The sequence below is a fragment of the Cydia amplana genome, chromosome 23, assembly GCF_948474715.1.
Source record: "Cydia amplana chromosome 23, ilCydAmpl1.1, whole genome shotgun sequence".
In the NCBI taxonomy this organism is placed as follows: domain Eukaryota; kingdom Metazoa; phylum Arthropoda; class Insecta; order Lepidoptera; family Tortricidae; genus Cydia; species Cydia amplana.
Window position 1 is genome coordinate 5,912,388 of NC_086091.1, and position 14,081 is coordinate 5,926,468.

The window sequence follows — 14,081 nt, forward strand, 5'->3', positions numbered from 1 at the left end:
GGTATCACTACCTGCACTTAATCTTCCAAAGGAAGCCTACAAATTTTAACAACCGGCCGCGTGAGGCTACCTGTTGAAGTTTTTAAACGTACTACCCTAACAACGCCGTCTTTGCCGGGTAGCAACTCCTCTATTCTCCCTAACTTCCATTTCAGAGGAGGTAAATTTTCCTCCTTTATAAGAACTAGATCGCACAGCTTAGGCGGATCAGTTGGAGATGTCCATTTTCTACGCATTTGAAGAGAATGAAGATATTGTTCACTCCATTTTCTCCACAGACGTTGAGACATAGCTTGAATTAAGTTAAAACGACTCAACCGCGAGTTTGGAGTATCCTCAAAATTGTACTGCGGAACCGAAAGCAAAGGTCTACCTATAAGTAGGTGTGCAGGCGTCAAGACCTCCAGTTCATGAGGATCTTGGGACAATGGACATAATGGACGACTATTAAGAACCGCTTCAACCCTGGTAAATACCGTTACCAGTTCGTCGAACGTCAAAACCTGTTCTCCTATGACACGCCGCAATAATGTTTTAGCCGATTTAACGGTCGCCTCAAATAAACCACCGAAATGAGGCGCTGCTGGAGAATTGAACCGCCATGTTATTGACTGCTTGGCCGCGCCGTCACTAAGCCCTTGCTGTACTTCCTGAGAAGCCAAATATCTCCGCACATCATCCAAATACCTATTTGCACCCGTATAATTTGTTCCGCAATCTGAACGTATCACACTCGGCATACCGCGTCGAGATGTGAAGCGCGTCAAAGCCGCGAGGAAACCTTCTGTCGAAAGGTCAGTGACGCACTCTAAATGGACCCCTTTGGATGCAGAGCATATAAATACGCAAAGATACGCCTTTAGAATTTTTGCGTTCCGCAAACGAGAGTGTTTAATGCTGAACGGCCCAGCAAAGTCAGTTTGCACTGTGTGAAACACACCAGTCGCATTAACCCGATCCCAGGGCAACGCTGACATAATTGGCGATGTAGGCCTAGCCTTGGTCCTAAAACATTTCATACACTTGTAAATTCGTGTACGAACAACTTGTCCCGCAGAAATAATCCAAAATTGCCGTTGTAATACCGCCATGAGCACCGTAGCTCCCGCATGGCAATAAGTCACATGAAAATGATCTATGATCAAAATCGTCAAAGCATGTGATTTAGGTAAAATCACCGGATGCTTCCTTGGAAATGATAAACTCGAATGTTCCAAACGACCTCCAACGCGCAACAAGCCGTCATCCCCAGTAAACGGCAAAAGCCGACGCAGCCGCGTGGAACATTGTTTATTCTGGGCCAAGCAGTGGATGTCGTCCGCAAACTCCTCCTGCTGAACCACTTTTATTAACCGCTGCAAAGCGAACCGTCGCTCTGAGACTGCCAGCACCCCTGTAAGTCTTCCTGACGAATTCCTGACATTGTTGACAAACCGGAAACAATATGCTACGACCGCCAATAACATATCCAACCGACTAAACCGCGTAAAAATATTATCCTCCGCAACAATTCCGGCTAAGACCCGAACATTTACCTTCACCTTCCGCAATCCAGGTAATGGATCTTCCGCTTTATCCATTATATTCCTGGGCCAGGTCTCCGCATCACCTGACAACCAAGGAGGACCCCACCATAAAGGGTGCTCAAGCAGCACTGATGCACGACAACCGCGACTCGCGACATCAGCAGGGTTCATTTCTGAAGGTAAGTGTCTCCAAGCTATGTCTAAACCACAATTCAGAATTTGAGAAACACGATTGCCCTCAAAAGTCTGCAACAAATGTGGTGATACCTTCAACCACGAGAGAACAATGGTGCTATCACACCATCCGAAGATTCCGTCGATCGTCATGTCATCACTGATGGCAGCAACGACATATTTCAAAAGTCGGACTAGCAACGCAGCACCGCTAAGTTCAAGTTTGGGGATAGTTAATTTTGATTTGATCGGTGAGACTCGGGATTTAGCCATCATCAAACTAACTTTAACCCTTCCATCTTGTCCCACAGTCCTCAGATAAACCGCTGCACCATACCCTTGTTCTGATGCATCTGAGAACCCGTGTAGAGAACAAGACTTACCGTCCAATAAGACAAACCGTTCCATACGTAAACTTGAAATTTGGGGCATTTCTGTCAAAATACCTTGCCATTCCGCAACCACGTCATTAGGAGCTTTCGCGTCCCATGATAAATTTTTCAGCCAGAGTTGCTGCATTAGAACCTTACCTTGAAAGATGACCGGACAGATCCATCCCAAAGGATCAAAAGCTCTAGCTAATGTTGACAAAATTGACCGCTTAGTACATCCGCTAGTGTCATCTAGCCTAGTACGATATGAGAAAATGTCACTGCTAGAATCCCATTGAACACCAAGGATTTTATAGAAGCTAGGCCCATCCGCATTGTCAAATATCTTCCGAGGTTTTTCTAAATGCTCCTCTTCTATGTCCTTCAAGACATCCTTGCTGTTTGACGTCCACTTACTAAGCTCGAAACCGCCAGAGCGTAGTAAGTCCGTCAACTCCTGCTTCAACTTGCTCGCGTCTTCTATGGAATCAGCTCCGCCTAAAATGTCATCCATATACACTGAAGAGCGGAGAAGATGTGCCGCTGCAGGAAACCGCGTGTCCTCGTCGTCTGCTAATTGTCTTAGCGTCCGAATCGCGAGGTATGGGCTCGATTTCATGCCATAAGTTACGGTATTCAACCGATATACAAGCAAAGGTAAGTCTGGGAACTCCCTCCAAAAAATGAGCTGGAACCGCCTGTCCTCCTCAGCAATCAAAATCTGTCTAAACATCATCCTGATGTCCGTTGTAAAAACATAGCGATGTAGCCTAAATCTACATATGATTTCCGCGATGTCTCGCTGTAGCTTTGGACCCGCATGTAAACAATCGTTTAGGGCGACCCCATTAGTTGATGCGCAGCTAGCATCAAAAACAACACGAATTTTATCCGAATCCGCCTTAAAAATTCCATGATGTGGAATAATATAGCTACCACTTGTATAGTCTTGTGGTTCCCCGTTACACAACGACATGTGTCCAGTCTCCAAGTACTCCCGCATAAATCCGACATACTTATTTCTAAAGGCCTCGTTACCGTCCACGAGGAGCCGCCTTTCCATAGCCAAGAACCGCTTCATGGCTATTGGCACAGTATTTCCGATCTCAGGGGCATCAGATAAAAAAGGCAACCGTGCCGAATATCTGCCCTCTTCAACCCGTCGATGGGTTTCCTTAAACATCTTCTCACATTCCAGATCCTTGGGGCTTTCGATATTAACTGGAATGTCCTCCACTTCCCAGAACCGCTCTAAAATCCGATTTGTGCTTGTACTACAGAAGAAGACCTGGGAGGCACAGGAAACTTGAGGAGAAGCCGCAATAGTGACTGGACCCGATAACGCGTAGCCGAACACCGTTTCCGTCACCCGTGGAATGTGATCCTTAATTTTAATGCGTCCGCTGAGTATAATGTCACCAAGTATATCTTCGCCTATTAAAATATCAATCTGTCGACTGACAAAGAACTGCTCATCCGCAAGATACAGTCCCCGATAATTATCCGCTAATTGGGCCGGCAACGTATATTCAGGTAGGTTAAAGGTAACTTCATTTAAGACTGTAGCCGTGGTCACTAGCACAGGCTGATCCGTCAGCCTAGGTGCCATGGTTAGATTAACTGCCTCCCTACAACCGCTTATAGGAGTACAGTTCAGTCCTGTGATTGGGACGTCAGACTTAAACCGTTTTAAGCCCAACTTCTGCACGCATGTCTCCGATATAAATGTGCTCTCGCTTCCTCCATCCAGTAAGGCCCGCGCCTCCTGGAAGTTTCCGCTGCTGTCCAGTACTCTTATTACTGCCGTGGCGAGCAGCACCTTCCGCCGAGATATCCCAGGCTCTCTGGCCCGTGACGCCATCAGTGCAGCGACTCCAGGGACCGCACTTCCTGAGTTGTCGCTGGCCACAGGTGCACTCACAATAGGAACACTTGGAGAGGACGAGGTAACACTGTGAACCTTCCCACTTGTAGCAACATTATTTGACGTCAAACGTTGTTCACGATCTGAACCAGTTGCCGGAAGATCAAAATGTAATAAATAATGGTGTTTAGCCGAATTACACTTGTAACAGTTCTTGTTATAAGTGCACTGGTTAATATTGTGACCATTCAAACACTTGAAGCACAATCTGAGAGATACCACCCGACGCTTCCTAGCCGCAGGTTTCATCTCCAAGAATTTTTCACACCTAGCAATGAAGTGTCCGCCTTTTCCGCACTGTCGACACGACGACTCCGAACCCGCACCCTCAAATGCCGCATGAGCCTTTACCGCATGGCTCTGTCCACTTCCACTACGTCTTCCCGCTGACGTATCGGCCTGTGGCTCCGCACTGGATTCCAAAATCCCTATTTCGGTTTCCAAAAACTTTATAAGGTCCGAGAATGTGGGTAACTCTTTATCGGCGTGCTTGTCTTCAAAATGTTTCTTCAAGTTGCCGTCTAACTTTTGAAAATTAATATAAAACAACAAATAGCACCACGAATCAACAGGAAACTGCATCTTTTCCAAGGCCTTTGTGTTTTCAATCAAGGTATTTAAAAACATTTTTAAACCACTTGCTCCTTTAGTGGTGATATGAGGTGCACTTAACAAATTGTGCAGCAGACGATCCGCCAACAACCTTTTGTTGTTATACCGTGTATTTAACAAATCAATCGCAACCGAATAATTGTCCCCTGTGACCGACAAATGCTGGGTCAAGGACTTTGGTTCACCTAAAAGCGATCCCACCAAATAATACATTTTTTCAGTATCCGATAATGTGGTATCATTGCCCACCAAAGACTGGAATAATTCCATAAAAGGAACAAACTCTTCCACCTGTCCCGCAAAGGTAGGGAGTTTGACTTTAGGGAGAACTGCCCTATTCCGCGCGCTCTTAGGGTTGTCATTACCGCTACCGCTGCTACAGCTATTGGCCGCATTAGCTGAAGCGTTCAAATTAGTCAACCCTAAATGGCGTTGTTTTATAAAATAATATTTCTTGTTGTACGCCTCGTACTCCTGAAGATGACTTTCCAAATCAAAGCTCTCTATATCCGCAGCAGAGAGCTGAAGTTCATAAAACATTTCCGTAAATGCCTCATAAACTTTCTCTAAATCTTGAAACCGCACCATAAAATCACTTTCTTGTTCCGAAGACAATTCGGGATTATGAGCCAATCCATCTATTACATCAATACTACGACATGCAGGGCCGTCTTTAAACTATGCTGGGGCCCCTGGGCACATAAGAATTTGGGGCCCTTTTGGAAAGTAAAGAAAGCTAATTAAACTAACATTTATTATGGGTAATCAAATATACTGTTACTGTTTGTGCTTGGGGGCCCCCTGAGGATGGGGGCCCTGGGCACGGGCCCCGTGTGCCCTTATGGTAAAGACGGTACTGACGACATGCCGTATGATATTTCATTTGCAGCAACTGTATCCGCCTAGCTGCCGCCATGTTTACGTTAGTATTTGAATACGAAATCCAAATAAATATAATCAATAGGATCCCGAACCCGAACAAGAACCACACCATGAAAACTACAAATAGCAATTATACATTATTTTTATTTCTAGCGTACCGCACCGCAATAAATCTTTAAATTGAAACCGCACCTTGTAATAATATAATATTGAGTTTTTACCGCTAACTTCAATATATATATTATGAAATATTTATTCCGCAAACTCTGAATGAAAATGTTTAGAACCCCTGGAAAAACTTTTCATGTACCGAAATTGCATTAATTACCGATAAATAATGCTCTATACCGCTTTTACTAGAAATATAAATGCTTAGAAAAATCCAAAAACCCCACCTTAGCTGAGGATGGAACCCTCGACCTCACTAACATTAAGCAACTACTACAGCCACTAGGCTATTATAGCAGTTATCAAACAGAACGAAATAACCCTATACTATCTGAATCAGGCGATATGGTAACCTAGCAACCAAGCTGTTTTAATTTAATATGTCAAACCCAATAAAATCAATCTATGACAAATTGAATTTCAAAAATCCGCGACGTATAAAGATGGAATGTATGGAAATGAAATAAAACAAAATCCCCAGTCAATATATATAAAATATTAAAAAATGTGACCTATAAATAAATAATTCCCCAATGGAAATGAAACCGCAGTGATAAAATGATTATATTTCGACCGCTCGAAATATAAAAATGAAAAGAAACGGGTGAGATTTGCCGAGGCGCCGACAAAGTGAGCCCGAATTTTTACAAATCCGGCTCGAAGACTAAATGTAAAATTAAGCCTTCCAGCCGGTTCGGCGTGGATTTTGACTTATGCCTTGCGCTGGTTCAATGGCCTCGCCAAATCCACACCCGTTTCATATGAAGGGTGGAAAAAACACAAAATATAAAATAAATAGATATGAGCCCTACACTCACCCCCGGTCCATATCTTCAAGACAACAATGATTCCGCAATATTTCAATGTATTCCGCAGTTCTTCAGAAATAATAGCATTATATTTGCAACGTGAAAAAATTGTCCGCACCGCACGTGTTCTTTCATTTTTTTTTTTTTTTTGAATGGCGTTTATTACAGTAGCCAGTGTCATGTCGATATGTATATATAGATTAGTGTTGAGTCGCTCACTCGTGAGGCACCTCATTTGTACCACTCATTTTGTTAATTTGTCGCAGTACTTCGTACCGCAAAAATGTCTTACTTCACTCCTCTATTCATTGTACTCATTTACTCGCGCGCATCACAAACACCTCTTGCCACCATCACACACTTCAAATTTCAAAAACTCTTATCCGTTCAAATTCACTCGCGAGTCTCTCGATCCCCAAAACTCATACAACTAGCAAGAGAGTCACTGGATCGCGCGAGGCGCTAGGTGCTCGCCTGCTCGCCGACACTCAAAACTCAAATGTCTCAAATGAAGAAACGAGTGGTTCACACTGTCAACTGCCGAACTATAGCTGGTCAACCAAATCTTGTCAGTAAAAAAAAGGCGTGAAATTCAAATTTTCTATGGGACGATATCCCTTCGCGCCTACATTTTTCAAATTTGCCGCCTTTTTCTACTGTCAGGATCTGGTTGACCAAGTATAAAAACCTTATTGCAACGACAAAAGATCCACCGAGAAATGCGTTGAGTTTGTACCACTCACCGCCTCTCTGTGACATGAACCCCTCAAAAATCCTTTCAAAATGAAACAATGAATTAGAAATACCCAAAGAGGGAGTGAGACAGACACGCGACGTACGTGAATATCGCTCGCGTCACCACCGAAAATACGTTAACAATTAAACACGAAAGACAACAAGCGTAAGCGCTGCAAGCTTTCATACATTTTACGCCTTTTTGATCCTAACTTACTTGTCAAAATGGCGCGAGAAATCAGTCACTAAAAGGAAGTTCGATGTGTTGCTTCTCTGTCGCACTTGTAAATTCGTAGGTAAGTGTGACAGGGACGCCATATGACGAACTTGGTTCGCGGTACGCGCTCTCAGACAGGCATTTACGAAGCTTGCTTAGAAACAGTAATCCTTTAGTGACTAAAATATTATTGAAATATAATACTGTAGCGTATAACAATATATGATCATTTCAATAAGTTTCAAGTTGATTAAATAAAAAGTAAGTGTAATTTGCATAGGTAAAATAAATATAGTGTGTCAAAGGACTGTTCCATTTCAAACATAGACAGAGAGATTCATACTATATTTGTCTTACACTAGTACTAGCACCCAAAAGAAAAGGATGAGTATAGTTTTTTGGTTCCTATTTACTGACAAGATTTGGTTGACCATCTATATGTAAATTATAACGATTTGAATTTGCAATACTTTTTATTAACATTCTTTGTAAACGACTTCGAAGTACTTCGAACTGACAAGTGACAAGTGATTTTGACATATTTATTTTGTTCATACTTACTAGTTTCGTTCACCTAGCTAATTTTAGTTCTCTAACCTAATACCTAGTGATAATTCTTATAATTATAACAAAATATGGACATTGTTTTCACAATTAAATATACCCGCGGATCTTCCTTGGTGCCTTTTGCATGAAAAAATGAAGTGTAAATGTAGCCGGTGGCGGCCGGCGCGAATTGTGCTGTTTATCGATGAATGATGATATTACTGTTAAATTATCTGAGGTGGTAAGCTGTTAGTCACTTCTATATAATAACTAGCGACCCGCCCCGGCTTCGCACGGGTTAACAAATTATACATAAACCTTCCTCTTGAATCACTCTATCTATTTAAAAAAACCGCATCAAAATCCGTTGCGGGTCGCTAGTGATTATCATACTTAAAATTATATCAAGTAGCAAGGAGGAGGACTAAACAATCTAACAATAAAAAAGTGCTAAATTAGAACAAGTTTCATAAAAGCAGCAAATTAAGTTGCTATGTGGTATGTAGGTACTTTGATTCTAAAATTATCTTTCTCCTAAAAGTTCTATTCTTAACCTCCAGAATTGCACTCCAATTAAATATTACTATTTATTTATTTATAAAGGAAGTGATGAATACATAAATATGTAGGTATATACATAAAAAAAAATTGTCGCTGTTGGAATTAATGGAATAGTCGATGCTGAAAATATGCTAGTACCTCACCTCATTTGAAGTAAGACATTGTAACACCTCATTTTAGAAAATGAGGTACTCATACAAACTCATTTTAAATTGATGTCCTACCCATCACTAATATAGATGGTCAACCAAATCTTGACAGTAAAAAAAAGCGCGAAATTAAAATTTTCTATAGGACGATATTCCTTTCGCGCCTACATTTTTCAAATTTGCCGCCTTTTTCTACTGACAAGATCTGGTTGACCAACTTGACCAAGTATAAATCGAAAATTTAGAAATTACATTCATCATTTTAAATTATGTTCTTTCATTTGACAGACATCTTCTTCTTTTTTTGTTTATTACTTTTTCCCCCAAACGATATAATAGATACAAAGAGGTGGGAATGAATGAGGTGATATACTGAATGGCATTAAAAACTAAACACGTTGATACGCCTTCGCCATCCATTTCCTTTACCAGCTTCGGGCAATCTGACTTCTTGTGACCTTTCTGGCCACATCTGAAGCACTTCAGCTTTAAAACTGAATGTTGACCTTGCTTCTTTGCTACTAACGCCGACTTCGCAACTGAGCAATCATTCGAAGAACTCTGGCCAGAATCCTCTTGTAACAGCTTCTGACGGACATTTTCAGAGGTAAGCTTCATACCTGAGTGTTCTAATGCCATTCGCAATGGTCTATACTCATCTGGTAGACCTCTCAATAGCACCACGGCTATCAGATCGTCATCAAAGCTCTGATTAATCTCTTTCAGCTTCTGAGCGTGGCTCATCACGGATGCAACATATTCATGCATAGACTTGTGATTTTCTAGCTTTTCATCCAAGAGATTATTCATTAAAGAGATCCGCCGGTTAATACCTTTATCTTCGAATATGCCTGCCAACGCGTCCCACACCTCCTTAGCGTAAGATAGATTTTTCACATACGGATACAGATGCGGCTCCAGGTGTAGACATATTAACGTGAAAGCCTCCTGATCCTTCTCTATTTCTGCAGTATCTAGATTCTTCGGTAGTGTTGACGTGTACTTGAAGCATTTTTCGCGAACGAGTAGCATTTTAATTGCGAATTTCCATGACGTAAAATCTTCTAATCCGTTTAATTTGGTAACAGAAAATTTTGTAAACTGGGACATGACCTGAAGAATAATAAGTCGCAGTGGAATTTCGTGGAATATATTTGATACATAAAATAAGATGACTGACGATTGATTGTACAGACATTACAATAACAACGGTTTAATAGCAACCTACCAACACGTATAATGCAATGTTTTCACTGATGTTTTCCCACTAAATTGTTAAAAAATGCAAACACTATATTATATTGACATGCGAAAGCCTACAGATTTTATATATTGTATACTAGTATACAAACCATATCTGAATTGAATGAGGTTTAGAAATACGTACCTACTAGGTAATCATTTCACGAAAACGGCTCTTGCCATATCCGATCTACCCTACCATGTAATAAAATAGATACTCGTAGGTAACAATATTATATCAATACCTTTGTCGATTGGTAATACGTGCCTATGAACGATAACAAATGCGTCTGTATATAGTACATTTTCTGTAACCAACAAGTTTAATGAGCATCTTATGAGGATACCTACAGGTATTTAAATGTACATGAAAATTTAATTCAATTTCATTACACAATCTAAAAGCTATTTGAAGAATAGTTTGACCGACTGTTTTAAGTATTTAATGCAAGTAACCGATGATGTAAGTATACAACAGGACGCGCTATGCGTGCTCCGATATCGAGTGCCCCAGGTGCCCTCATATTGAATGTATCGTACGAATTATAACGGATTATATGTAGGTACTCGCTTTAATTGGAGATCGCGGTATCGTCAGGGCTTGGATCCAGTCGGTGTGGTCGCCTGCTTTTACTCATCAGTTAGTCATCTGCCTTGTGATAACTACCTAGAAATCCTCGACTGACACTATTAAGTATACTATATGTTATACATCACATAGCCAGATAGTACTCATAATGGAGGGGTATCAAATGTGAAAAAGTTTATCTTTGTACGTGTACTTAAGTTTAAACTCATGAATGTGCTTCGATCAAATTTTTACCTCATATAATAGTAATAATAATGCTCCGCTAGTACAATAGCGTCGAGAATCATTCACCCATACGTAAACCGTATCGGGAATATAAGTAAAACCTCCTGACAAAAATGACAACTGGGATTCAAAATTTGGTAGTTTAATTAGAAGCTTAGTATACTATGCATTAATTAACAGGTTAAAGATTTAATTCAGATCAAATATATATATTTTTTTAAACGAGACGTCGAGGATATATGTAGGTGCCTCACTTTAACAGTGTCAAGGCTATCATTACTCCACAATACTTGTCGAGTGCTCCGCTTTAATAGCGTCGAAGCTGCCCCACTTTAATAGTGAAGAGGCTATCATTACTCCACAATGCTTGTGTCGAGTGCTCCGCTTTAATAGCGTCGAAGCTGCCCCACTTTAATAGTGACGAGGCTATCGTTACTCCACAATGCTTGTGTCGAGTGCTCCGCTTTAATAGCGTCGAAGCTGCCCCACTTTAATAGTGAAGAGGCTATCATTACTCCACAATACTTGTGTCGAGTGCTCCGCTTTAATAGCGTCGAAGCTGCCCCACTTTAATAGTGACGAGGCTATCATTACTCTACAACACTGACTTAATATAAAAGAAATAGACACACAAAGCAGAACAAAAACGTCAAGAAATGTGGATCTCAATGACGTTTCGCACCATTTGCATTGATGATAAAAACGCTTACGTAAATTTTGAGTCAAGATAAATGTTTCGTACAGAAAAGAGCTTAATGTCGTAAGCATTAAGTGTCAAATTTGCAAACATAAGTACCAACACTGTTAAAAAATTTAGTCCGATGGCACTAAACGTAACGTATTTACGTCAAACAACGTCAAACGAGAATAATGAACGAATGGAGTCACTTTGGTACACTTTAATATGTATTACTGTACAGGAAAATATTAAAATTGAAGTAATAAATAAAACAAATTTAATTTAATCGGGAGCTCAAATAAAATTAATTCTTGGTTCAAATTCAAACAAATTAAATTTTTAATTCGTAAGTATACGTCTTTAAATACTAATTTCCTTGAAATAAATTCTACTTATTAAATAACTGTGTATTTAAGATCTACATTTACTCATAGCACGGGTGCACGGGGACATTTAGATACTGATTGGATTTTTTTTATAAAGTCTACCTATACTTTAAAAATATAAATCCTGTGGTTGTCACTGTGTTCCGACAGGTTTAGCATTTACAGTTAGTCGATATAAGCCCTTATTGGTGGTGTATATGTCGGAAACAGGGAAATGGGCCAAACACACATGTGCCGTTTTGCCTTGTTTAAAACTGCATCACCCCTATCTCTTGCTATAATTAAATAGCAGTCCACTTTGCACGTCGCATAGGTTTTCTTGGAAATCTTCAATTTAAACATAATATTATTTCTTATGAATTCCATATAAAAATATAAAAAAATATTGACCTCACATCTACTCAATAGAATTTTGTTCCTTGACATCCCTTCTTTGGTACTAACAAATTAATTTATTCAAAACCATAAAATTACCACCAGATTACATAAATTATGTAATGCTATCCAAAGAACTAACCGAAAGAAATACATTCCATCCTTTTTCCTTGTTTTATCATTGTTATTTTTACATATTTTAACGGCACATTTCGTAATTGTTGACAACTTCACATTTGAGCCTTTCAAACAAGACTAAACGAAAAAGTAATGCATGATCTGTTTTGACATCACTTTTGTGGGGCCATTTTTGGCGGCTGATTGGGTATCCAGTTCTTTATACTATATCAATGCTCCACAATGCTTGTGTTGAGTGCTCCGCTTTAATAGCGTCGTAGCTACCCCACTTTAATAGTGAAGAGGCTATCATTACTCCACAATGCTTGTGTCGAGTGCTCCGCTTTAATAGCGTCGAAGCTGCCCCACTTTAATAGTGACGAGGCTATCATTACTCCACAATGCTTGTGTTGAGTGCTCCGCTTTAATAGCGTCGTAGCTGCCCCACTTTAATAGTGAAGAGGCTATCATTACTCCACAATAATTGTGTCGAGAGCTCCGCTTTCATAGCGTCGACTTAATAGGCTATCATTACTCCACAATTATTGTGTCGAAGACTTATGATGATTATTGTGTGATATTGAAAACTACAAAATAATGGTTGACTCGCTCTTCGATTGTTTCGGTCATTTGGTCCTTCGGTCGCTTCGCTCTTCAGTCACTTCGCTCTTCGGTCACTTCGCTCTTCGTATGCTACGCTCTTCGGTCGCTTCGCTCTTCAATCACTTCGTTCTTCGGCCTTTTCGCTCTTCGGTACTATATTTGGTCTACAGTCGCTTTGCTCATTACAAACTGAGTCCAATATATATAACGTTGCTCCACTGTAACAGTGTTGATGCTAATGTAATGTAAGTACTTGTCATAGTCTGTGTCCAGGAGCTAAGATTTAAATGTTTTAGGTAAATATACCCGTCTCGCTAACGGAAGCGGCTCCTAAAACTAGTGCGATAAGGACAAGGCGTAAAATCCTGCGTAAAAATCTCAAAAATCGAGGTTTCGTACTCGACTGTTTCCTCCTCCAAAACTTAACCAATCGTAACCAAATTTGGAAATCTAAATGATTATAACATTATCTGTGTCGGACCGTTTTGCTTTTTTGACTAATTGATATCAGTTTTGAATAGCACGCCTCTCATTGCGGCATAGTCAATTAGGCCATTTTGGCCATTTTTGAAGGGCTCTAGCGCCTTAAAAAACAAAAATATCAAAAAAAGCAAAACGGTCCGACACAGATATTGACAATATTAATCTGTGTTGAAAAAATCATTGCTCTAGCTTCAAAACCCACGGAGGAAACAGTCGAGTACGTTTGTATGGAGAAATGACCACTCCTGTTGGCTCTTAAGTTGATTCCGCTTTAATAGTGATGAAGTTGTTTTACGTATGTAAATACGAGGTATATATAAGGATTGAGCTAAGTTTAATGAAATACAAAGGATATTTTTGTTACGCTGATGCAATCTAAATGGTGTTCATTCAACCTAAATCCTGTTAACAAGATGTACGCCCATTTGCCCCGACAGACCAAACAGTGTTGTTTGATGAGTGAACAATATATGGGAAGAGATATATTTAAACATTAACCGATCTTCATTCGTATTTTTATACATATCACGACGTTATGTGTTTCTAATAGCTTCAAACAGCATTTTTGACCTGCAGTCAAATATATACCATCTCAACAAGCCCGATTTACCTAGTTGTATCAAATTCAGTACGATTTGCTTACTGATGGTTATATTAGCTCAGCTCTAAACTTCAGGGGACCGTCGCCGTAACTAACAAGGGCTGCGC

At 40.2% G+C, this 14,081-nt stretch overlaps 1 protein-coding gene across 1 annotated transcript; it reads right to left on the reverse strand.

Moving 5' to 3' along the window:
• Nucleotides 1-394: 394 nt before the first annotated feature.
• On the reverse strand, nt 395-9,706 carry LOC134658637 (uncharacterized). Its single transcript, XM_063514290.1, has 3 exons — nt 9,104-9,706; nt 1,536-4,520; nt 395-418 (listed from the first exon to the last, which is right to left on the reverse strand). The coding sequence occupies exons 1-3, from the start codon at nt 9,704-9,706 to the stop codon at nt 395-397; spliced, it is 3,612 nt and encodes a 1,203-aa protein (XP_063370360.1).
• Between the last annotated feature and the right edge of the window lie 4,375 nt (nt 9,707-14,081).

What these genes read in the sequence shown, in the direction of transcription:
- LOC134658637 (XM_063514290.1), bottom strand. Translation starts at nt 9,706, where the DNA reads ATGCTACTCGTTCGCGAAAAATGCTTCAAGTACACGTCAACACTACCG. An exon ending in AGTCAGATTGCCCGAAGCTG is followed by an intron (nt 4,521 to 9,103) that starts GTAAAGGAAATG and finishes AATTTTCAAAAG; the next exon opens with TTAGACGGCAACTTGAAGAA. An exon ending in CTGGATTGCGGAAGGTGAAG is followed by an intron (nt 419 to 1,535) that starts GTAAATGTTCGG and finishes CATTGTCCCAAG; the next exon opens with ATCCTCATGAACTGGAGGTC.